This window comes from Xyrauchen texanus, chromosome 24 (genome assembly GCF_025860055.1).
Source record: "Xyrauchen texanus isolate HMW12.3.18 chromosome 24, RBS_HiC_50CHRs, whole genome shotgun sequence".
Taxonomy (NCBI): Eukaryota; Metazoa; Chordata; class Actinopteri; order Cypriniformes; family Catostomidae; genus Xyrauchen; species Xyrauchen texanus.
Window position 1 is genome coordinate 41,116,777 of NC_068299.1, and position 26,744 is coordinate 41,143,520.

General features: G+C 39.4%; 1 protein-coding gene across 1 annotated transcript in view; it reads right to left on the bottom strand.

The window, feature by feature from the left end:
* Window positions 1–21,004, bottom strand: part of LOC127618088 (uncharacterized) — a 37,593-nt gene extending 16,589 nt beyond the window's left edge. The window contains exons 1-2 of the mRNA XM_052090329.1: window positions 20,886–21,004; window positions 12,133–12,198 (exon numbers count right to left, since the gene is read on the bottom strand). Coding sequence (XP_051946289.1) covers window positions 12,133–12,198; window positions 20,886–20,982 — 163 coding nt within the window. The 5' untranslated portion in view covers window positions 20,983–21,004. The remainder of the gene's footprint in view (window positions 1–12,132; window positions 12,199–20,885) is intronic.
* Window positions 21,005–26,744: the final 5,740 nt, after the last annotated feature.

Here is a 26,744-nt window from a genome sequence, read left to right on the forward strand (position 1 = left end):
TTCAGATTTATAAAATCGTATGTGCAAAGTTCCCTTTATAATTCCCACTGTGCCTACATGCATGCACAAGCTTTATTAGCCACCCTGTCTGATCTCCAAAATAACCATATGCACCTACAACACCTGTCTTTACCATGTATAACCTCATCTGCACATCAGTTCCATATGCATATTGCCATCCAGTAAATACTACTATTGTGCATCTTTTTATTTTGGTAGATAATTACATTTGTACTAGAAACAAAAAGACTGATAAAGAAAATTATTTTTGTCAGTGTAAAACACTATTATCTGGCATGCAAGCTGGCCTATAGTTTCATTCAACTTATACCAAAAACATTGCTAAAACGGTTTTTATAATGTTTTAAAAATGAATGGAGCTATCACTGCAATTTCTGTTGAGATTGGGAAGGACAACACATTTTGCGCAATGCTGCACCTGTGTGTGTCTGTATAAACAGTATTTTCTATCCAGACAGCTAACCACCAGTCTCTCCAATATTACGGTCCCTTCGACTGAATGTGTCCAGCAGAGTTTGCCATTACCCTCTATTTTACCAGGCCAGTCCAAGTGCACATCACAGATTCAGCTTTATTCTAATGCAGTCTGATTTCTGTATTAGAAGTAGGGAAGCACCGATCCGATACCTGGATCGGTATCGGCTCCAATTCAGAAGCTTTTAGGTGGTTCGGGTATCGGTCAGAGGAGCCCGATCCAAATCAGATACGTATTGGATAAAAAAATGTCATAAAAAGAACCATTAAAACACCATTAATGTAGTTCATATGACTCGTGCTTTTTATTCAAAGCCACTTGAAGACGTGCGATAGCTCTGTGAATCACAAAAGGCTGTATAAATATATAAAATGCACACGCTGCTCCATTTACACAGACTCGCAGCTATTTTTATTTTATTTGAGCGCAACACACGAACAGATGCTCAATAGTTCGGTAACTATTTGGTAAAAAATAACTGTGAATTAATAGTGACCGGATATCTTACAAGTAAATTGAAAAAAAAAAAAAAAAAGATCTGAATACTTTAAAGTCCAGATACAAATTGAAAAAAAATTCCACCAAAAAAATGATATATATATATATATATATATATTTTTTCTACTTATGACTTGTACTGGAATTACAGTTCATTATGCTGCTCCATTATCCAGTATACTAGTTAATAATGAAGTGTTTCTTAATAATCTATACATTTATATTGAAATAATGTGTAGTTAGAGGTTTGTGTATCTTTACATTTTAAAGAGTACTCCCAATTAGTTCCACACAATAATGTAAAGATATTATAAATTGATTATGCAAAAAAATAACACCTGTATCGGCCGATACTGAGATTTCTGATATCGGAATCAGAAGAGAAAGTGGTATTGGAGCATCCCTAATCAGAAGAGTGCATGTTTGAGGACTGAACAGGTAATACAATTAAAACCATTTGCTATTTAATAAAGTAAATATTTAATTGGCCGATACCAGGGGCAAAGATTAATGGGGAATCATTGCAAAAATGCCACCAAAATTGACAAATGCCCATAAAATATGGGGGGAAATGCCCTTTCAATGAGTTCCTGTTATTTAATAACATCTGATACAGTTACAAAAACATGCACATCACGATCTTTATTTGAATGTCGTGCAGATGTTGATCCTCTCACATCATTGACCCGCACAGGCAGGCACTCCTCTCGCTCCGCATCAGTTCTGCTCCCATTGTAAACTACATGATTGTTCGCTCCTCTCATTCAACATAAATTGTCCTTGTGAGTAAAACTAAGAGCTCCCTTTCTGTGCAATACTTCCCTGTTCATCAGCACTCAGCATGTCACTTGTGCTGCTTGCTATCAGTCAAAAAAAAAACCCCGTTATTTATTTAGAAGTTAATCAATAATCAGGTATGAAAAATCACTTAAAACTTAACCAACAGCTTTCAATTTACTTAATAATGAAAAAAATGATTTAATCTGGATGTTTAATAACATTGTTGGAAGCGGTCATTGCATTATATTAGTTTCTTATGTTAAATAGTTAGCAAAAATATTTAGAGATACATGAAGAAAAGTGAACAATGATCAAACAATTATGCTATTATTGAAACATCTCATTACTCAATTTGAAATAACTGACTGAACTATAGTATTTGACTAAAAGGATGACAAGGAAAGAAAAATATTTTCCCTTACAAAAAGGAAAAATGGCAATGAAAATCTATTTCAGGGGTCAAATTTTGCTCCTTAAATGGAACAGTTCATTTCTGACCCTGGCCAAAATCAATCAGAAGATCCCCAAACAAATGTTGATCAACAAATCCCAGCCCAACTTTTCCTATTTTAGAAGCTCTCATAAAAGTCCAATGCAAACAAACACTTCAAAGGTGTTGTTACTAATGGAGTCAGCAGCTTGTACAGCATTGCAGGGAAGATACGAAAGTCCTTCATTTGCAGCCAGTGTTTAGGAGTGGTTATAATGCACAAAAAGCATCTGTGAAAGGACGATCAAGCCTTCAAGAAAAATATGGGGAGGAACTCCGACTCAATTGGAATAAGAAAATGGTCCAAATTAAAATAAAATAAAAATCCAAAAACAACAAGGTATAAAATTGACTTTGAGCAACACAACCATCCCAATAAAGGTTTTTTTTTATTGTGTTGCAACCCTTTAAAGCCTAAACTGAACAAATCACTTTTAATGCTAGTCAGGAGAAAGATGATCTTTAAATAAAGTCAAGTCAAGTCAAGTGGTTTTTATTGTCGTTTCAACCATATACAGTTAGTACAGTACACAGCAAAATGAGACAACGTTCCTCCAGGACCATGGTGCTACAAAAAAACAACAAAGGACCAACACAGGACGACATAAGACTACACAACGAAATAAAATACCTATATAAACTACCTATATATACCTATATAAAGTGCACGTGCAAACATTTGCAAAAAGTACAGGACAGTACAACAAATTACTGACAATGAACAGGACAATAGACACAGTGCAGCGCCGACCAGTACTCAGTAGTGCAAAATGATGACAGTTTCTAAAAATGTAAACATAACATACTATGAGATAATGTTCTATGCACATAGCAGTTATTGAGGTAGCAGACAGTTATAAAGTGACAGTAATTAAAGTGCAACTCAGGACACGTGTGTGTCAAACCAGTCTCTGAGTATTGAGGAGTCTGATGGCTTGGGGGAAGAAGCTGTTACACAGTCTGGCCATGAGGGCCCGAATGCTTCGGTACCTCTTGCCAGACGGGAGGAGGGTAAAGAGTTTGTGTGAGGGGTCGTCCACAATGCTGGTTGCTTTGCGGATACAGTGTTTTTTGTAAATGTCTTTGATGGAGGGAAGAGAGACCCCAATGATCTTCTCAGCTGTCCTCACTATCCTCTGCAGGGCTTTGCGGTCCGAAACGGTGCAAGTCCCAAACCAGGCAGTGATGCAGCTGCTCAGGATGCTCTCAATAGTCCCCCTATAGAATGTAGTGAGGATGGGGGTTGGGAGATGTGCTTTCCTCAGCCTTCGAAGAAAGTAGAGACGCTGCTGGGCTATCTTGGTGATAGAGCTGGTGTTGAGGGACCAGGTGAGGTTCTCCGCCAGGTGAACACCAAGGAATTTGGTGCTCTTGACGATCTCCACAGAGGAGCCGTCGATGTTCAGCGGAGTGTGTTCACCTTGTGCTCTCCTAAAGTCAACAACCATCTCTTTTGTTTTGTCGACATTCAGGGACAGGTTGTTGGCTCTACACCAGTTCGTCAGCCGCTGCACCTCCTCTCTGTATGCTGACTCGTTGTTCTTGCTGATGAGACCCACCACGGTCGTGTCATCGGCGAACTTGATGATGTGATTCGAGCTGTGCATTGCTGCACAGTCGTGAGTCAGCAGAGTGAACAGCAGTGGACTGAGCACACAGCCCTGGGGGGCCCCAGTGCTCAGTGTGGTGGTGGTGGTGGAGATGCTGTTCCCGATCTGGACTGACTGAGGTCTCCCAGTCAGGAAGTCCAGGATCCAGTTGCAGAGGGAGGTGTCCAGGCCCAGCAGGTTCAGCTTTCCAATCAGGTGCTGGGGAATGATTGTGTTGAATGCTGAGCTGAAATCTATGAACAGCATTCGAACGTATGAGTCCTTATTGTCTAGGTGGGTGAGGGCCAGATGGAGGGTTGTGGTGATGGCATCGTCCGTTGAACGGTTTGAACGATCACGCAAACTGCAGTGGGTCTAGTGAGGGGGCAGCTGGGTCTTAATCTGCCTCATGACGAGCCTCTCGAAGCACTTCATGATGATGGGTGTAAGTCGCGACGGGACGGTAGTCGTTGAGGCAGGACACTGAAGACTTCTTTGGCATGGGGATGATGGTGGTGGCCTTGAAGCACGTTGGAACAACGGCGCTGCTCAGAGAGATGTTGAAGATGTCGGTAAGAACATCTGCTAGCTGGTCTGCACATCCTCGGAGCACTCTGCCAGGAATGTTGTCTGGTCCAGCAGCCTTCCGTGGGTTGACTCTACGTAGAGTTTTCCTCACATCTGCCGTGGTAAGACAGAGCACCTGGTCGTTGGGAGGAGGGGTGGACTTCCTCGCCATCACGTCGTTCTGCACTTCAAATCGAGCGTAGAAGTCGTTCAGCGCATCTGGAAGGGAGGCATCTTTGTCACAGGCAACTGATGTTGTCCTGTAGTTGGTGATGGCCTGGATGCCCTGCCACATGCGCCGCGTGTCACCGCTGTCCTGGAAGTGACTGTGGATTCTCTGGGTGTGTCGGCGCTTTGCCTCTCTGATTGCCCGTGACAGTTTGGCCCTAGCTGTTCTTAGGGCTGCCTTATCGCCTGCTCTGAAGGCGGAGTCTCGGGACCTCAGCAGCGTGCGCACCTCCGCAGTCATCCACGGCTTCTGGTTGGAGCGTGTGGTGATGGTCTTGGAGAAAGTGACATCAATGCACTTGCTGATGTAGCTGGTCACTGATGCTGTGTATTCCTCCAAGTTGGTAGAATCGCCATATGTTGCAGCCTCCCTGAACATGTGCCAGTCAGTACACTCAAAACAGTCCTGAAGAGCAGAGATGGCTCCTGCTGGCCAGGTTTTCACCTGCTTCTGAAGCGGTTTTGTGCGTCTGACGAGCCGGTCTGTATGCTGGAATTAACATAACAGAGATGTGGTCTGAGTAGCGAGGTGGGGGCGGGGCTCCGCCCGTGCAGCGCCTGGGATGTTAGTGTAAACAAGATCAAGCTGCGTCAGCCCTCTCGTTGCAAAGTCCACATACTGATGGAATTTAGGGAGCACTGTCTTGAGATTTGCATGGTTGAAATCTCCGGCGACAATAAACAGTCCGTCGGGGTGAGCGTTCTGCAGTTCAGCTCATAGCCCCATACAGTTCACAGAGCGCTTCCTTAGCGTTAGCGCTGGGGAATGTAAACTCGGTTATGCAAACAGTGGTGAATTCCCGTGGTAGATAAAAGGTCTGCATCTAACAGTCACAAGCTCCAACAGCGATGAACAGTAACTAGAGACTAGCATAGAGTTCTTGCACCATTCCGTGTTGATGTAAACACACAAGCCACCACCGCGAGTCTTACCGCAGAGAGCTGTATTTCTGTCGGCACGAAACGAGGCGAGCCCGCCTAGCTGAATGGCGGCATCCGAACTCTGTCGCTGAGCCACGTCTCCGTGAAAACAAAGACGCAGCAGTCTCTAAACTCACGCTGCGTAGCCTGCTGGAGTTGGATATAGTCCAGTTTATTGTCCAGGGAGCAAACATTTGAGAGCAGGATAGACGGGAGAGCCGGCCGGCTAGGGTTTGTTTTTAGCCTAGCATGGACCCCCGCCCTCTTTCGCGCTTCGCTTTCTTGCACACCGCTACGACGCCCTCTCCCCGGCCACCGGCATCAGGCGACGCCGAGGGCTGGAGGCCTGGTCTCCGCAGCAAGCCGAGTACGCGTAGCGCCTCCTGCAGGTCATCATGCAGCTTGGTTTTTGCATGAGTCTTATATTTCAGTAGTGTCTGGCGATGGTAGACACGAACACCGGTTGCTCCGATGTCCGTGTGTTGCAAAAGTCGGGCTTTTTTAACAAAAATAGCACCATTGTGGATCCGGAGTGGCCGCTGCGTGCTACCGCGCCGCCATCTTTCAGTGTGTTAAGAGTCAGGTCTAATTTCATAATTTTCTGCAGCACATCACAATTGTGGTACCTCCTGTAGACTTTGATTTTTCTATTTATGTTATTTGCTAAGAAATCAAGGAATAACAAATGAGCAAATTCTAAATTCAACGGATTAGCGATTTAAGAGACTTTGGAAATCATTTTGGTATATTTTCCACACCTCTAAACCAGTGGGAACACTAGGTCTGAGTATTGATACATATTTTTATTCGATTTGATTCCAATGAATCTGGGTATTTTTCAGTTACAATGTCCAATTTGTCCAAATTCTCTCACAGCTAATGATGTAAATAATCCAGGGATCTTTGTAAATGATAAAATATTAGGGCTGCAAGAACTAATCAATAAAATTTATTATTATCGATAATGGAAATAATTGACTGTGCGGCGAGCACGGAGAAGCTCCATCGGTGATGTGACTGTACAGCCAAGTGAAAAATGTGTTGCATTATGAAACTTCTTTGAAAAACCACTGAGAAAAGCTGAAGTGAACAAAACATCACCCAAATTGTCCAGCGCACAAAAGCACTTAATAAAACACTTCAAAGAAGATCATAATGAGCATACAGTTTAATGTGGAGAGTTTGCTGCATCAGGTGCTTTGAAAAAAGGAATTTGCTGTTTGTGCTGTCTCCAGTGCACAACTTATGTTTTACTGCTATTTTCTATGTATCCATATCATGAATTCAAAATCAGGGGTGTATTTCTGTGTTTTGCAAAACAGTTTTTTTTTTTTTTATCACAAGTGAGTCTCCGTTAAACTTCACCGAGTGAGCGTGCACATCCGCGTCAAACCAACCGATCGCAGTGAAGGGAGCACAGTTATTTTGATTAAATTTGTGCAACATCACAAGGGCGGCTGTGGCTCAGGTGGTAGAGGGATCGGCTACCAATCACAGAGTTGGCGGTTCGATTCCCGGCCCACACGACTCCACATGCCGAAGTGTCCTTGGGCAAGACACTGAACCCCAAGTTGCTCCCAATGGCAGGCTAGCGCCTTGCATGGCATCTCTGTCACCATTGGTGTGTGAATGTGAATGGGTGATTGGGACACAGTGTAAAGCGCTTTGGTAACTTCTAAGGTTAAAAAAAAGGTTAAGAGACTTTTCATGTTTTTAAAGTATTTTGGTTATTCCTCATGTAATACAGTGACACTTAAGCGCAAGAGTAAATCTCCACAGGGTTTAGATGATTGTGTTATAGTAAACTGTACATGTTTAAAAATGCTAACGGTCCTGATATTTGATAGCCCTCCTGATAATGCCAAATGCAAAGTCTGATTTCACTAGTACATTTTTGAAAAAAAGTGGTTTCTATGTTTATATCGATCCATATAAAATGGCAGCAAACTAGCATCATTTTGAAAAGTGACTGTTAGACAGCTTATTTTAATAAAGTAACAGTAATAATTATATGGTTACTGACATGTTAAGATGAGTATTTGCTGAATAAGCAACTTATGCTTGGTAAAAAAAAATGTGATTATTTTAATGAAAATTACATGTATCAAATATGATAAATAAGCTTTTGAGGTATGTCTTTCAAATCACCATTACATTACATTCTTTAATGAACATTACTTTTTGTACTTTTTTGAACTGTTTTGCATACGTTCTGAAAGTAATCTAAATAAATTAAAACAACTTTGATTCAGGCTTTGTTCAAATTGTTATGAGTGTAAAGAATTGTAAATTCAGTACCGTAAATCCAAAAAAAAAGAGAAAACAATTTTTTTACCGATTAATAGAATAAATAAAAGATTCATTGATTCTTAAAATAATCATTAGTTGCAGCCTTAAAGCTACATTTTAATTTAAGATAACATGGCCCAAACTAGGGCTGCCCCCTAATAGTAGACCAAAGGTTAGTCGATGAGTAGAGTCTTGGTCGGAAAAGTTGATTGATCGGCTGGGGTCGCAGAAAAACGTCACGCAGTCAGTGACGGACAGACATGATCATTTACAAAGCATGTCCATGCGGCAATTCATTATTCGTGTTCAAACCGATGAATAATGAAGGTATAAGCACTGGTTGGACTCTAGGTGGTACAATGGGGTAATTTTCGTTAAGCAGGGTTATAGTTAAGCCAACACAATAAAACACCTTGATTTCAAACTTTGAACTTTATTTTTTATTTATTTTAACAAAAAATTCTAATGAAACTGGAAAAAAAAATTAAGTGCAATTAAAATGCATGTTGTTCAACTATTTGAAAGATGGCTTTACACCAGTTGTCAACATCTCTGACAAAAGAACTTCATCTGAGCATTCTCTACCGGTCAAGTATTTTGTTGTCTGTTAAAATATATCATGTGTGTGAATAAATTAATTTTGTTCCCTCCTTCACAATTATATATATATATCCAATTACATCGGCAACACCCGGGGCAGAGGGATAAGTGAATCTTCTTGCTTTTGTGATTTTGCATTGAAAATTACATTTATTTAAAAAAAATGAAAAACTTTAATGAAATACATATCTAAATTCAAATTGTACTCCAAACAAAACAAAAAAGCAATTAATATAATGAAGTGCTAAAAAAAATAATAAGTAACCTTCCATTACTTCGGGCAAGTATCCATCTAAACATGCAGGTGGAAACTTACAGATGTGGCCAAAAGTATCGACAGTGACATCAATTTTGGGTTTTGCAAAGTTTGCTGCTTCAGTAGTTGTAGATTATTTTTTTCACATGTTTCTATGGTCTACTGGAAAACAATGAGAAGCGTTTCATAGGTTTTAAAGGCTTTTATTGGCAAAAACATTCAATACATCCAAAGAGTCAATATTTACAGTGTTAACCCTTGTTCTTCATAACCTCTGCAATTCGCTTCATAACCTCTGCAATTCAATTTGTGGGCTTCTGCTCGTCCACTCTTCTTTTGAGGATTTACCACTGGATCTCTATGGGACTAAGATCCGGGGAGTTGCCTGGCCACAGATCCAAAATTTCAATGTAATGATCTCTGAGTCACTTCATTATTACTCTTGCCTTGTGACATGGTGCTCCAGCATGCTGGAAAATGCACTGATCATCATCAAATTGCTCCTCGATCTTTGGAAGAAGTTGCTCTTGCAGGACGTTTTGATACCATTCTTTATTCATGGCAGTTTTTTGGGCTGAATTGTGAGAGATCCCACTTCCTTGGATGAAAAGCAACCCCACACACGGTTGGTCTCAGGATGCTTCACTTTTGGCACAACACAGGACTCATGGTAGTGTTCACCTTTTCTTCTCCACACTATTGATTTTCCAGATGTCCCAAACTTCTGGAAGGGGGCTTCAGAGAAAATAACTTTGCATCAGTCTTCAGCTGTCCAATCCTTGTACTTCCTGCAGAATTTCAGTCGGTCCTTGATGTTTTTCTTGGAGAGAAGTGGCTTCTTTACTGCCCTTCTTAACACCAGGCCATTGTCAAAGTCTTCACCTCACAGTGCATGCAGATGCACTCACACCAACCTGCTGCCAATATTGAGCAAGCTCTGCACTGGTGGTGACATGATGCCGTAGCAGACTCCTCAGGAGGAGAAGGTCCTGGCGCTTGCTGGACACTCTGGAACATCCTGAAGCCTTCTTCACTGCAGTTGAAACTTTATCCTTGAAGTTCTTGGTGATCCGGTAAATGGTTCTTTCAGGTGCAATATTCTTTGCATGTGAGGCCATTTTGATGCAAAGCGATGACGGCTGCATGTTTTTCTTTAGAGGCAACCACTGCAAACAAGAACATAGTGATTGGAAGCACTTCATCTGTCCTTTTATAGCAATCAATCTGCTCTTATAATCCAATCAGAATGATAGTGATTTCACCTGACTAGTACTCGTTCACACTCTCCCAGGTGCTGCGGATTTGATTGGTGAAATGATGTTAGCTGGTCATTTTGTGCCAGGGCCAAAACAAAAAGTGAAATTTGGGTTTTTGTTATAAAGTAAAAAAATTTGACCAATGAAGCTTTTTACAGTTATTTAAAATGCATCTGATCACTCTGCACAATAATCTAGAAACAATGTGAATCAAGACAACAAAACAGAAAACTTTGCGAAACACAAAATTTATGTCACTTCCAATACTTTTGCCCACGGCTATACATGCGTGTGTTCCATGAGACTGCACGCCTCTGAACAAACATGCATGCACATGGACAGGTTTTGTCATCTATTCTTAATATAATAAAGCGAGTTTAAGCACGTATCTGTGTGTCTACAGGCAAATTATTTGATATTAATTTGATTATATTAATAGTCTAATAATAATTTAATAGACTAATAGGAAAACGAGACCAATACTGTCTTGACATCAAAGGCATCAGCTATTGGCGATCACTAGAGATCATCGTCTTGTCTGCACAGCCCTAATGTACATTTCTCTCTATAAATTATCAAAATGTTCAGACAGACAGTCTCCTTGCTGGTTTTTCCAACACATTCAAGATAATTACCACTTTTGCCGGTGTCACTGCGGATCGCTCCCTGAGTTCGCTTGTAAAATGTATATTTTAAAGACTCGTTATTATGGTTTAGAATTTCTCTGTAATGTAGAACAGTGTTAGCAATGTTACTTATAACATTTGCTCTCAAACCATTTTCTGATGCCCCCCAAAATATATATATTTAATTAAAATCATAAACATGCAACAACTACTCAACTAATGGCTTAAACTAATACCTACTAGTCAACTAGGAAAATCTTTGGTCGGGGGCAGCCCTAGACCAAACTATGCAGTTAATTTATTTAAAGATCAATCTTTTGATTTTAAGAATCAATATCAGGATTATTTTGAAAATCAATATTTCAATATCCCAAGCCTACTGAAAACCATTTACTAACAAATCATTCACAACAGCAGCCCCCACAGGGCTCCAGACTGCAACTACAATGGTCGCAAATGCAACCAAAAATGATTGATTGCGACAATAATTTAAAATCTAGTCGCTATTGGCAACAGTCGGGTTGTGTGCATTCATACGCGATTTCGTCAGATATCATCTTGTGAGTTATTGAATACATATCTGTAGCATACTCCAGTAAATCTTGTGCCTCTTTTCACCCATTCTGTTGTGATGACGAGCTCACTGCTGCACTGCTCGCAACAACAATCCCAGTGCAAGAGTGTCGTGAACAAATTACTTTTGAACAGGACCCTCATGAATCACCCGAAAAGAACTGAGGGTTTGAATTCAGGAGCTAAGGTTAGTTTGAATCAGATTCACTTTCTCAGCGAATCAGCCGTCAGTGATCCGTTAGAGTTCCATGTACATTTTCGGGCTTATTTATAATTAAAAGTCCAGTAGTGTGCACCACTTTTTTCTTCTTCTACTAATGACTGATTGGGACTGGAGTAGCACAATAAACTGCATTTGGGATTTCATTCAATTTGCACTCTTGTAGTCTCTGTGTCATCCGGTAACAGTAAAGCAGATTAAGGCAATATTTTAACACACACGCACATTTTTGACACTTAGGACAATTGAGGGACTTGTACACAACTATTACACAAGGTGTAAACGTTCATTGACACTCAAGAAGGCAACACACTACTATATGCATAATGTAGATTCAGAAGAGCAGTAGTAAATAAAAAAATATTTGATCGCTTATATTTGTATAGATTATGAAAGGGGTTTGAACATTTGAGGCAAGAGGGAATCCAAAATTATCTTCTCAATATATACTGTTTATTAAACCTCAGATGAATGGGTTATCAGCCCATTAATAGTCTAAATATTGTCTTCCTTTTCTTCAGCTTTCTATATAAATAGAGCAATTCTGTGATTTGGCAACTAAAAACAGCCTTAATGTTGGCTGCTTAATGTTTCAGTTAAAGAGTCAATGGCTCCAAACTATTTTTTTTAGTCTGGAGACCTGCCCCACAATAAAAGACTGTGCCGTATTTAGCACAGTCAGTCAGAACAACAGGAATGCGGTGTTAAACGAATAAATACAAAAGAAAAAAAAAAAAACATACCTTTTAAAAGCCTGAGTTCCTCTAGAACTTGTGTCCCAAAAAACACTTCCAAGATATTGTCAAGACCTATTCAGGGGAGAAAAGAAATGTTCAAGTCCAGTTGCTTGACTTTGTACAGATTGACTATATAAAGTTTGACTGCTCACAAAGGAAAAAATTGCTCAAGTTACTGTACAAAAAAGCTAACCGTGTAATGTAGTTTAACAGGTAAACTCACTGAAGAACTTTTTTAGTCAGTCGTTTGTACTGATTTGTAAATCGTCATGACACGCTCTGAGTTATCAGTCAGAATCTGCTAGAGAACACACATACTTAGTAAATCGGTCGACACAGCTCATTTTGTAGCAGAGGTGATCTAAAAGCAATGAGTGAGTCAGTAAATAAAATGTACTAAAAATCTAATTTACCTCTTAGTTTTATCTAGTAGTTTTGGTTGCATTTTACACATGGCATTTTAGCAGTTTCTGCATTTCTTGTCAAACTGAAATGTATATATAAATATAAACTGTATAATATATAAATATGATATGATTATTACATCACTTGCTTATCGAGACACAGTACAACGCCACTCGAATATCGAATCATAAATTCAGTAAATATGCAACAAACTTTCTTTCAACACACATGAAAGTGTACAAATAAGTTCATAAATTCCTAAACAAAAAAAGGTGAGCACATGTCACATATGATTCTAAACAAGCATGCAGACTTTAACCCACTGGGGTCTGAGGGTATTTTGGGCCCTGGAGAAGTTTTGACATGCCTTGACATTTGTGCTTTTTTCAGTTGCTTAAATCCATCAGTTTTGAGGTCTATGCTCCACAATATCGAGGGAAGCCCGGTTGTTGCACGTGCGCACCAGAGAGATGAGCAGATCATGTTCGCGTGCTGGTTCCATATACCGTGAAACCGGTATACCGCTACAACCCTACTCCAGCCAATAGGCAGAATAAACACATAGAACGCGTATATTAATCCACATAGCTGTCCCCAAGGTGTTATTCCACAAAAAAAAGAGAAGAAAAAAAAAAAAAGGTGCTCAGTTTCTTCGGACAGTCAAATGAATGTTCAGTGAGCTGGCCCATTCCGCTGCTACATGAGTGAAACAAATGACCCAATCACTCCAATGTCTAGCAATAGGAGGAATAAGCACAAAGAATGTGCAGATTCATCCACCAAACAGCCAGAAGGAGCGTTACTCCACAAAACAAACTCCACCCACTAAGCGGAACAGGCACAAAAAGAAACAAAAAGGTGCTCAGTTTCTTCGGACAGTCAAATGAATGTTCAGTGAGTTGGTCCATTTGGCTACAATGAGAGTACCACAAAATAACTTACTCACTCCATTGACTTTATGAAGGACATCGCTTGCTGGGGACACGTGAATGTTTTCCGGCCATCATTAGCATCTATTCTCAATTTGTTTGGGAACATCAGTACAAAAGTGACCTTCTGTTGATGTAAGAGTTTCTTGCATTCCTTGCATCGATCACGTTTCTCTCGTCAAATTCGCACAGTCTGGGAACAAGAAAATGCTGTGGTTCTTCCAAAAAAAAAACCTTCCTTTAGTCCTCGCCTCACGTAACACCAGACCTTTATCGGATGATCTCAGAAATTTGGCCAGAATTGCTCAGGGCTCCCTCAGGTCTCCCTCAGCGGATCACAGAGCAGGAACCCTGTGGGCTCGCTCGATTTCCAGCTTATGGCCTGTTAGGTCAAGCATATTCAGAAAGAGCCTTTCCAGGAATTTCACCATATCCTGACCCTCTTCAGCTTCAGGATTTCTGACAAATCAGATGTTATTTTACCAGCTACGTTTCTCCAAGTCCTTTAATTTCTCCCAGACATGCTCCAAATCCACCTTGGTCGCTAGCGGATTAGCAGATAATTCTCTCTCCGATGACTCCAGATAATCAATCTGTTTCTCGTCATCCCGACTTGGTAAGGTACCATCTGAAAACATGGTCAATTTCTTGGAATTATTCATCTTCAATGTAGTATTACTGACAGATACTGCCACTCCCTATTTGCATAAGAGACTGGTGACCATTTCCGAGCTTGACCAACCAACAACATAAACCCATAGGATGAAACAAGTCACACTCATCCAGATTTACATGACAATCATCATCATCCTCATTAGGACATACCTTCTGTCATGAACTCATTTGTTAATCATTCAGTGTTTCCCATTAATTACCTAGAATGTGGCGACCAGTCTAATTTGTCCCGCCACGGTTTCATAATGAACTGAAAATATTTTTACACTTCTCATAATAATGTTGTGTTTTGCATTGTTGCTTCAGCAAAGCATCTCTCACTCCCAGTCAGTCAGCCCCAACCCACTCCCCCCTGCTGTACATGCTCACACACACGCACGCACACACGCAAGCACTCCGAGGCACAGCCATTTTGAGAACACAACATCGTTTGAGGTGAGTAACGTTAACTAACAGTATCCACTGCAGTTATCCACTAGTCCAAACACAAATTTATTATAACTAATGTACAACAGCAAACAGATAACATTACTGCTGAAGTTATCATTGATCATAGGGCTGCACAACTGATCGAAAAACGAATCTCGTTTACGATTAGAGCTGCCACGATTATGTAATCATGAAAATTGACGATTACAGCGTTCAACTTAAGTCTGCTCCTGTTGCGTCAATGGTTTCTATTTAAAACATGTTTTTGCAGCGGTTGAGTATTCCAACCAATCACTAACATGTCCATTGAGCAATGAAACAGCAATGGCCAATCAGAGCCACTTAGGGGGCTTTCACACTTGGTTCGATTGCCTGTTCCGAACCAGAGTTCGATTGCTCCCCCCTCCCCCCTGCCCCCGATGGACTGTGTTCACATTATATATTTGTATCCGAACCGCCTTGCGTCATCAAGCTGCAGCTGGTGCGTAATCGTGTTGCTTGATAACCGCGAAATGAAAAGGCGTCAAAATGAATAGACTTGCTCGGTTCACATTTGTTCTTTTTTTTAACCTTTGGTTTTGTTTTCAACATCAAGATACAGAAACACACTTGCGTCTGTCTGCCGCAAAAATACTGAAATCGTTCAAAAGACAGCGGGCTGTCCGCCGAAGACAATTTTTGCGAAGGCAAGCAGAAATCATCTCTCTGCTTGCAGTGCGTGTGCGTCAATCCCGCTTTTCGTCAAGGTAAGTGTATACACACACACACACACACACACACACACACACACACGCGACGCACGAAAGTAAACCCTTTCCGCTCATTTTGAAAGTGACGCATGTGAGACTGACGACCACATTATACGTCATCAATAGCGGTTCACTTCCACGGTTTGGTTCGATTGCGTTCATATCAGCAGCGAACCGTACTGGAGTTCACATGAACCGTACCCCAGACCACCTTTTTAAGCGGACCCGAGTACAGTTCGCGGGTGCGCACCCGAGTTCGGAAGACAGCGTTCACATCATCCAAACGAACCGAACTCTGATGTCATTCGAACCGGGGTGCGCACCAAAAGTGCTAGTGTGAAAGCCCCCTTAGATTAGTCCTATGTCCTATCTGTAATGACAACTGATACTAATGCGCAAGCTTTAAACCATCTGAATGCCAAGATGCTTACGTTATGTTCTTGCTCCCTTCGTGCAGCACACGAAAATTAATACTGAAGAAACATCACCTGACACTTGAAAAGAAGCTGTAGAACAAGAGTGAAAAGCACATTGGAATTATTTTGGATTCATTGCATATTGCACCGCTTGCTTTGAACGTAAATGTTAAAGGGTAATTCCAGCGTTATGGATGTGACATTTGAACTCATAATGACAGGTGAAATGTCTCAGAAAAAAAAAACTTCATACAATATTTAAATTGGAAATGCATATTCTCAGAGCACCCAATCTGGGGAATTGACAGGCAAAATATGTTTTTCTAAAATATATTTAAGCACCCCCAAAAAAGGAAAATATGCATGCGTTATGGATGTGACGGGAAATGACAGAGTTTTTGGTATACTGTTCGATTTCCTTTAACGTCTGTGAACTTTTAAATCCAATGTATAAATATTGCTATCCACATGATGAAGGGGTCTTAGCTGAACATAAAAATATCAATGTTTAAAATATATATATTTTTATGAAGTGTATTATGAGGAAAACCAACGCTATGGATGTGACAAAACCCTGTTATGGATGTGACGGGTCTGAAATACATAGAATCTGTTTGGAAAATCAACAATCAAACCATCATGGCACTTTTGTTGACGATAATGGCTGTGTTTTCACATTAAGAAGACTGTCTGAAATGATTCTGAAGCTCTCCCCCCCCCCAATTATGAATTAGTTATTTTTTTAGCTTGGATCTTACTGTACATCTTAATTCAATATGTAAAATAATTGACAATAAGAGAAGATGAGGGTGAAGGTATTTATTTGATTTATATATTTCATTCGTTCATGCTTAACACTTTCATCTTTATAATTGTAATTCATGAAAATTATTTTAGCTTTAGGCGTTTAGCTTTAAGATAACGCTATCTTCGAGTTGTCAAAACCTGAGCTTGAATGACAGGAAGCGCGAGCGAATTAGAGGGCGCCTGTTTCGCGCTTAAACCAATCAGGTTCCTCGCGCAATTGCAGGACGCCTCTCGACTAGGACGTGAATAGGCTACTATAAACACACAGACGGAACATTAAAGCAGAGACTATTACGGAAGACAGTCAAAATTAAAATACATTAACAATTAATGTTTGTCATATAGGAGTTCAAATCACAGGTTTCCTCCACAGTCAGGTGAACTGATGGACATTATTGTCCGTAGATGTGAGTCACTAGCAATCATGTAACGCTCTACGCTTTTTGTGTCTAAATGATCGCACGGTTTTCGGCCAGTTTATGGATTTTAATGCACAGTCGCGAGTCAAAATCATCACATTTTATTTCAGTATAAAAATGATTTGACAAAATAATTGACACGCTAATATTATTAGCCTATTATTATTATTTTGTCAGCGTGATCGTACCGAGCCTCTAAAGGGACGTGGCACATACAGATTACACAATCAGAGAGTTGGCTATTCTTTTCGTTTTGATCTTTGCAATCTTTCTATAGATTGGCTATATTTCTGAGAGGCATACGTTGAGTTTCTGTTCAGTTATGAGACAGCTCAAGTTTACGTGTTGCAAGTGATCGCACATCCATGCTATATTTGCTTATTAAATCCAGGCAATTGGTTGATGAAACTTTGATTTAAAATTAAGATACAATTTATACAAAACGAAATTCACTTTAAATAAAGTCTTTCTACAAAACAAAACTTGAAATGAAGTGGCCAAAATCATTTCTGTCTTGAAACAGATCACAATAGTCATATGCATGATTTAATATGAAGCGTCCGTAACGGTCACGTCCGTAACGCATTATTATGGTTGTTCAGAGCAAAGTAGTGAGATGAATTGTCTATCCTAATAAGCATAAACATAATTTAGCTTTGTAAATATGGTTTCAAGTTATTTGCATTTATAATTGTCATATTAAATAAACTAAACCTTTAAAACGTTATGGACGTGACAGTGCACTGAATCGTCAAGACCTCTTTATTATAGCCCTTATAAATTCAACAGGCAGTGCTGTTATGACCAAATTAGTATATTTATTTCTCAGGCATGCCTCCATCTTTCTGCAAAATGCTTACTGTTAAAATAAAGTTTAAAAAGGGGGGTCTTTGATACCTTTTTTTGAAAGCATGAAATATGGCTGGTTGAAAATGTAATTTAAGCATTGTTGCTCACCTCATATCTGGTGGATAAACAAGGCAATTTTCTTAAAATTTTTGTTAAAGCACATTAATACAGTATATTACAGACCTAAATGGACAACTTAAAAAGGGTTTTGTTCTTTTGGTTAAAACTTTATTTTTTCATGGTAAAGATGACCTTTGCATGGAATTGCCCTAAATACACTGCAAATGAGCAACACGACAAAACTAAAAATGCTCCCGTTCTAATCAAAGCATAGACATAATTGGTTTATTATGCTGATTAGACAGCTTTGTCTTAATGAGACCATTTGCGAGAGTGCAGAACTTTGTGCGTAGCGTCATTGAGCTCGGGTCGAAATGCAGGTCTAAAACAGTGTAAACCTGCAGTGAGTGACAGCAATCATTGTAATGGGAGAGTTTGTTGCGTTGTTCGATTTCTGTGTACAATTTATAAAAAAAAATTAATAACAGTTTTGTTTTGTCATGTTAATAAGTAGGCCAATGTGAATTTGATTCGTACAAAATATTTTGAGCAATAATTAAATGTATTCTATTTCATAGATATCAATTTACAATTATTTTAATTTGCCTTACCTTAACAAACATTACTACAATATAAAATACAATACAATACAATGCTTAAAAGAAACTGCAGCGCAGCTCATATCCACCACTGTAATCTGCTACTCCGAAGAACCATACGGTTGCTTAATTTGTGACTTCATGGTAATAAAAAATGTTAATCGTCATTAATAATAGTGATTACAATATCAAGAGCAATAATTTACAATTATGATTTTTGCTATAATCGTGCAGCCCTAATTGATCATTGATGTTAATATAACATAAGCAAAGTTAGGTAACGTTAACATTAGCTGTCAGTCTACTCGCTTATGTCAACTGACATATCCGGCTGCTTGTCGTGAAAAACTATGTAGAAATATGCAACCTTATATCTAGCTAGCTAACGTTAACTAATTATCGAATGTTAACGTTATTAACAGCAGCTCCAACAATATCACTATTTTCAGCATCTGAGGAGCAAGTGCAATACAGGTAATCACTTTTGCTTCATTTCTTTGATGGCTCACAGGGCTCGACATTAATGCTTGTCTGGGACAAGTGGATTTTTGAAAGTGAAAGAGAATTTTACATGCCCAACCAGACAAGACTGATTAAAATTAATTATTGCGAGAATGTGGCTTACTGTGAGAAAGCTGGTTTCCTGTTTAAATGTACTGAATAAGCAGTGTACACTTTACTCTCATATATGTGCAGCTCGTCAGAAAGCAGCGTCCCCGTAGCAACGTAATACCCATGACACTTTTGTAAACAACAAACATGGCATCCGAGAAAGACTATGCTAGCTGAGCTAAGGGACATTCCATCATTTAAACTGGTGTGTATAAAAGACTGTAGTTTACGGTGCATGTGGATATGCTTATTTTTCTCAACAAAAACATGACATGAGATACAATATAAACATAACTATTATATGCCTAATGTTTATACTTGTCCTGTATGTTAACTGCGTCAGTCTACTTCATTAGCGGTTTATTTTTCTTCACTTTGCATGAGCTTAAATGCTTTCATTCTGTTCTTTTTTGTTTTCATGCATTACTTGTTTAAATATATATATAAAAATGTAAATAAAAAAACAGGACATAATCTAAGCTTGTTTTGAAAATAATTAGAAGCTTGTTATTTTTTGTATTGGTGACGCAACCTTTATGACAAAAAAATATATTTTACAACATCTCTTTCTCATTTATTACCTTCATTTAAATAGAATATTCATGAGCTTAAATATTTCTTTACCAAATTATTGATGAATGCCCATCCCCAATTCATTGCTGTTATTTTATTACATACTGTTTACTAGTCTTGAAAAATTACTTAAGTACCTGAAACCACTTTTCCATAATTAACAAATTAGTAAGTGTCATTTTTTGTGGTGGTTTTGAAGATGGTATTGAGATTCATCAAATTCCACTACCAACAACTGAAGTTGCAGTATTGTGATAATGTAAATATAGCCTTTATCATTCCATAGAAATGTGACCAACCCTGCAGTAAATGATGGTGATGGAGTCTTTTCTTTAATTGACTACCATACGTGACAAAATAATTATCATATGACAATAGTCTCCTCCCCTACACAGTGCAGTTTACATTTCTATCCCATGAGTTGGGCATCGATCCTATTTTTTGAAAAATATACAACATAAACTTTGACATATTACTTCAGCACGTAACTTAAAGGTCCTTTTTTTCTATCCGGACACGTAACGTTTTTACTCGGACAAATAAAGGACGACAAGCACATGATAATGCTTAATGTTGAGCCCTTGCTCAAATGTTTGTTGTAGTCGATTTTGTGTTTTGACCTTTTGTGAACTGCTTTAAACTACATGGTAAATGAGACTGAGTGAGTGTGTGTGTGTGACTTTTTTACCACATCATCACAATTTCTGTTTAAATTACTACTAGAACACAAAATTGTTTACAAGAGCACAAATTCTTCATAGATTTAGCATCTTAATTTTGCTCTCAATTTGCACCAGACGGATGCATTTAAATTTAAAAAGTACAAAATTGTCTTACGGTGACCCCCGGACCCCACAAGAGTGTCCGATGTCCACCACCAGTCTCACAAAATCCTGAGGAAACACTGAATCACTCATTGAGCGTGCACGCATAAAAATAAAATCTTCTCAAATGTGCGTGAGCGCGCGCACAGCTAGCGACCGAAATAACGGCATATTAATGATATAATCCGCTTATATCTAATCGAGAAACAAACAAAAAAACGTATCACGGGTGAAAGAGGGAACAGACCATTGTGATTAATATATTCTGATTTTCAGTCATGTAAAAAGGTCTATCTAATCCTGACGGTTAGCGTATTAGCATGCTAACTACAGGAATTAGAACTCATATTTGATTTTGAGTTACGCTGAACAAACACTTTAAACAGCCAACATAGAAAATCTGCAGATCTTACCCACAATGTGAATGAGTTGAGACCGCCAGGAATCCGCGTCCTGCTGAATAATAAACCCTTCATTAGTGCATAACCGATTCAAGCCCGAACTCGCCATTTTCTACTGTTTCTATACGGGGACGCGCAGATCTAGCCGTTGGCGAGCCCGTATCGTGTCATGTCGTCATCGTAGCCTGTGACGACATGACGTACTCGCATAGAGTGCCGAAGTTATGACGTCACTTTGTAGGCCAAAACGCAGAAGTGAGTTAGCATTTTAGCACTTCCGGTTCCCTCGCCCTAAAGTCTATGGGTTTTTTGAATGGGTTTTTGCTAAATCGCCTGAAATAAGGTCTGTGGTTAACAAAGCCTCTAAATATTTTCACGTTTTGATCTATGAAATAAAACACACCAGTTATAACCTGCTTGTGGTTTTTTAAACTTTATTGTGTCTTAAAAACGGAGATTGCTAACAAGTTGCTAAAAGGGACTACATCCTTTGGCGGGGACTTTAGACGTCATCATGACAAACAGGAAATCTCTCACTAGCCCGCGTTTCAGCCTCACGTTCTTAGAAGTAACAGAAGTTAACTTTGTTATGCTTGTTCAGAGATTATTTGTATAGTTATCTTAAATACATAGAACACTATTATAACTCTTCTATCTCTCCCTAGTTTTACTTACCGAGACTCGATAAACCTTGTCCCTCATGCTGGCCCTTACAATACCGGCAAGTAAACCAGCACCTAATCTGCACTGTTCTACATGTCCAGATTTATAGTGGTTCTCTCCTCGATTTATGGTTTTTCTATCGTCTAAGAAAAAGGATATAAGATTGGAAATTGATACGGCCATAGCTAACGTTAGTGCTTATGAGATGGTAAAATCGCGGGTTTTTTTCTGGCGAATTAGCAAATGGTATGCAAACATACAATCAAACATAATACAGTGAAAGATAATCTTTAAAGTTTATTTGGGGCACAATGATCAGGCATAATAATCTTAATCACAAAGAAAATAATATTAAGGTTTATATAAACTAACAAAATAATAAACAAATAAATAATACATTAACAAAAGATTTAAAAAAAATCTCAGAGAGGCACGCATAAACAAAATTAGTTTCTAACATTTTTGGAAAAAACGAATGGGCAATATTTCTCATGAAAAAGTGGATAAGTGTTCATACACAGCGCAGATCATGTTTTTTAAATAAAGTTTGAGGAAGCTTGATGATGACGTTGATCCGCGACCATGGTGTGCTGTAGTCCGTTTATAGCCTACCGTTAGCATTTTATATCTGACGGCTTTATTTAGGCTTCAAAATGTATACATTTTGGATTAACTTGTAAATATTATCTTGATAGACAAAACGTGTAAGGGTCACAACTCTTTGTTGAACACATATCTTATTTTTTGCAATTTTCCAAAAGTCTATGGGGAAAATGCATAGCTTTTCGATCGAGGGAACCCATGCGCCGCTAACTTCAGAATTGTCCTACAAAGTGACGTCATAACTTCGGCACTCTATTCCGAACGGCGTTTTTGCGCCCTTGAATATGGCACTGCAGGGAGGGGACACCACACGAATGGGTGTTCCAAACGAAAATGAGCAACTCAAGCCCTCCAGGAAGGGCCATTCCACAAGGCCGTTAGCGAAGGTACATGCGATGGTCACTTTGAGGAAGCAATTTTACGAGAGGGGTTATTTATTTAATTTTGTATTGCTTTTAATGCATTTTATACAAAATGCAAACGTTGTGCAGTTTGAAACATTCTTTACACGGGCATAAATACACTCACTGAGACAAAAGATAAAAATAAATAGACAAAAAACAGTGAAACATCATGAGACAGGAAAGATCTCATCATAGCACATAAGAAAATATATACATTTTCTATTAATAATTACCCTCAAATACTTGATTAAATATTCAGTTTCCAGCAAAAACTCTGCAATTGCATTTTAATTTTTTTTTGCTTATGAGTATATTTCACTACAAGAATAAGAAAATGACGAGTAGACTACAAAGCCTTGTTTTTGTTTTCATAATAGCAAATTATATAATTAAAATAAAATTAGAGCTCAATTTTACTTTACAAAAAGAGTAATTACTCAATTCACTCAAAAAAAGATGAAATCTAACTCAGAAAAAACAGCTGACTGAGACTTTCACTCTCACTTTTACAAAAAGTACATGTATCATTCACATCACAGTACTTGGATAGAAGTGCATTACTGGGGTAATGCATTTGTGCAATATTTAAGTTGGCTTGTGAAAGCCAACTTACTGAAATCCTATTTAAACTTATTATTAGTGGTGCTTGCAAAGCATCACTATTGTAATCTCACATACTTATTAGTGGTGCTTGCAAAGCATCACTATTGTAATCTCACATACTTATTATACTTTTTATTAGTGGTGCTTGCAAAGCATCACTATTGTAATCTCACATACTTATTATACTTTTTATTTTTATTAGTGGTGCTTGCAAAGCATCACTATTGTAATCTCACATACTTATTATTAGTGGTGCTTGCAAAGCATCACTATTGTAATCTCACATACTTATTATTATACTTTTTATTTTTAGTGGTGCTTGCAAAGCATCACTATTGTAATCTCACATACTTATTATTATACTTTTTATTTTTATTTTTATTTTTATTTTTATATCTCTTAACAAAACTTCGGCACCTAACTCGTCCCACGACCGCTTGGCGTAGACCCACTAATGAGGTGTCAAATCGAACGGCCTATTGAGGACACGTGTGCTATGACTTTTATAAGCTGATCGGGGTACGGTATTTGCCCCAGGGGCAAAAAAGCGGCCGAAAAATCCCATAGACTTAACATTGAGACAAACTTTGACGCGTCACAGCTCCAAGCTTAGGATTTCAGTAGAAACGTGTGATTTGCCACATTTGAAGAGGCTGGCAGGCTCTGTAAGAGCATACCTCAATATGGGGTAAAAGTTGCACCCCTGGGGGCAGGAGCTGCCCAAAAATGCCCCAATTGACTTATAATGGTGTAGGACTGCCCATGAAATGAAAAGGCATAGGGATTTGTATTGAACATAGCTCTGGATCACAGTGTCATAGAGACGAGGGGTGGGCTCATTTTACTCAGACAACCAATCAGTCTCTCTGGATCATTGTGAAGCTATCAAGCCACGCCCTAGCAACCATTAAGAGCACCTTAGCAACAAGTCCCATAGACTTCTATTGAAAAAGATCAAAGGGATATCTCCGGATAGAAGTGTCATAGAAACACAAGGGTGGTCTCGCTTGACTTGGGACAGCAAACAGCCAATCATGCATCACTTCAACACTTCCTTGCCCCTCCCTAGCAACCATTGTCGAGCACCTTAACAACCAAAATCCATAGAGGGATATCTTCCATTCTGAATGTCACAGAGGCATGGGAGTTGGTTTATATCATTCATACTGACAAGCAGCCTTTGGAGATTCATGATTGGCAGCTGCCAAGCCACTCCCTAGCAACTACACAGAGTACCCTAGCAACCGCTTAGCAGTAACTATATCTCTGCACCAGAAAATCAGAGAGACTTCTGGGTTGATTTATTTCAATCAGGATGGCAAGGAGACTTGATAAGTATCACTATGTTAACTGCCTAGCAACCAGATGGGGTTACCCTAGCAACCGAGTAACAAATCACATATCTCTGCATCAGAAAAACGTAGAGACTTCCGGGTTCACTTATTTCAATCAGGATGGCAAGGACACTTCATTAGTATCACTATGGTAACTGCCTAGCAACCAGATGGGCTTACCCTAGCAACCGAGTAACAAATCACATATCTCTGCATCACAAAAACATAGAGACTTCCGGGTTGACTTATTTCAATCAGGATGGCAAGGACACTTGATAAGTATCACTATGTTAACTTCCTAGCAACCAGATGGGGTTACCCTAGCAACCGAGTAACAAATCACATATCTCTGCATCAGAAAAACGTTGAGACTTCCGGGTTGACTTATTTCAATCAGGATGGCAAGGACACTTCATTAGTATCACTATGGTAACTGCCTAGCAACCACATGAGCTTACCCTAGCAACCGAGTAACAAATCACATATCTCTGCATCAGAAAACGTACAGACTTCCGGGTTGACTTATTTCAATCAGGATGGCAAGGACACTTGATTAGTATCACTATGATTACTGCCTAGCAACCAGATGGGGTTACCCTAGCAACCGAGTAACAAATCACATATCTCTGCACCAGAACATAGTACTGACTTCCGGGTTGATTTATTTCACTCAGGATGGCAAGGACACTTCATTACTATCACTATGGTAACTGCCTAGCAACCAGATGGGGTTACCCTAGCAACCGAGAAACAAATCACATATCTCGGCACCAGAAAAGAGTACAGACTTCCAGGTTGATTTATTTCAACCAGGATGGCAAGGACACTTCATTAGTATCAATATGGTAACTGCCTAGCAACCACATGGGGTTACCCTAGCAACCGAGTAACAAATCACATATCTCTGCATCAGAAAAACGTAGATACTTCTGGGTTGACTTATTTCAATCAGGATGGCAAGGACACTTGATTACTATCACTATGGTAACTGCCTAGCAACCAGATGGGGTTACCCTAGCAACCGAGTAACAAATCACATATCTCTGCACCACAAAATAGTACTGACTTCCGGGTTGATTTATTTCACTCAGGATCGCAAGGACACTTCATTACTATCACTATGGTAACTGCCTAGCAACCAGATGGGGTTACCCTAGCAACCGAGAAACAAATCACATATCTCGGCACCAGAAAAGAGTACAGACTTCCGGGTTGATTTATTTCACTCAGGATCAAAAGGACACTTGATTACTATCACTATGGTAACTGCCTAGCAACCAGATGGGGTTACCCTAGCAACCGAGAAACAAATCACATATCTCGGCACCAGAAAAGAGTACAGACTTCCGGGTTGATTTATTTCAACCAGGATGGCAAGGACACTTCATTAGTATCAATATGGTAACTGCCTAGCAACCAGATGGGGTTACCCTAGCAACCGAGTAACAAATCACATATCTCTGCACCAGAAAACACTACAGACTTCCGGGTTGACTTATTTCACTCAGGATGGAAAGGACCCATGTATTGTATTACCTTGGTAACTGCATAGCAACCACATGGGCTTACCCTAGCAACCGAGTAAAAAATCACATATTTCTGCACCAGAAAATCGTACAGACTTCTGGGCTGATTTATTTATGACCGTAATTTTTTTTCTTTTCAAGTTACAACATGCTGTTTGACGAGTTTTGCCACGGCAAGCACCACTCACATTTTCTTCAGGAAATGTACCTATCTAGTTAGTGGTGCTTGCAAAGCATCACTATTGTAATCTCACATACTTATTTTTATTTTTATTTTTCTTCTTTTTATTATTATTCTATCTCCGTACAAAACTTCGGCACCTAACTCGTCCCGCACCGCTTGGCGTAGACCCACAAATGAGGTGTCAAATCGAACGGCCTATTGAGGACACGTGTGCTATGACTTTTATAAGTTTATCGGGTACGGTATTTGCCCCAGGGGCAAAAAAGCGGCCTAAAAATCCCATAGACTTAACATTGTGACAAAATTTGAGCGCCACAGCTCCGAGCTGAGGATTTCACAGAAACATGTGATTTGCCACATTTGAAGAGGCTGGCAGGCTCTGTAAGAGCATACCTCAATATGGGGTAAAAGTTGCACCCCTGGGGGCAGGAGCTGCCCAAAAATGCCCCAATTGACTTATAATGGTGTAGGACGGCCCATGAAATGAAAAGGCATAGGGATTTGTATTGAACATAGCTCTGGATCACAGTGTCATAGAGACGAGGGGGTGGGCT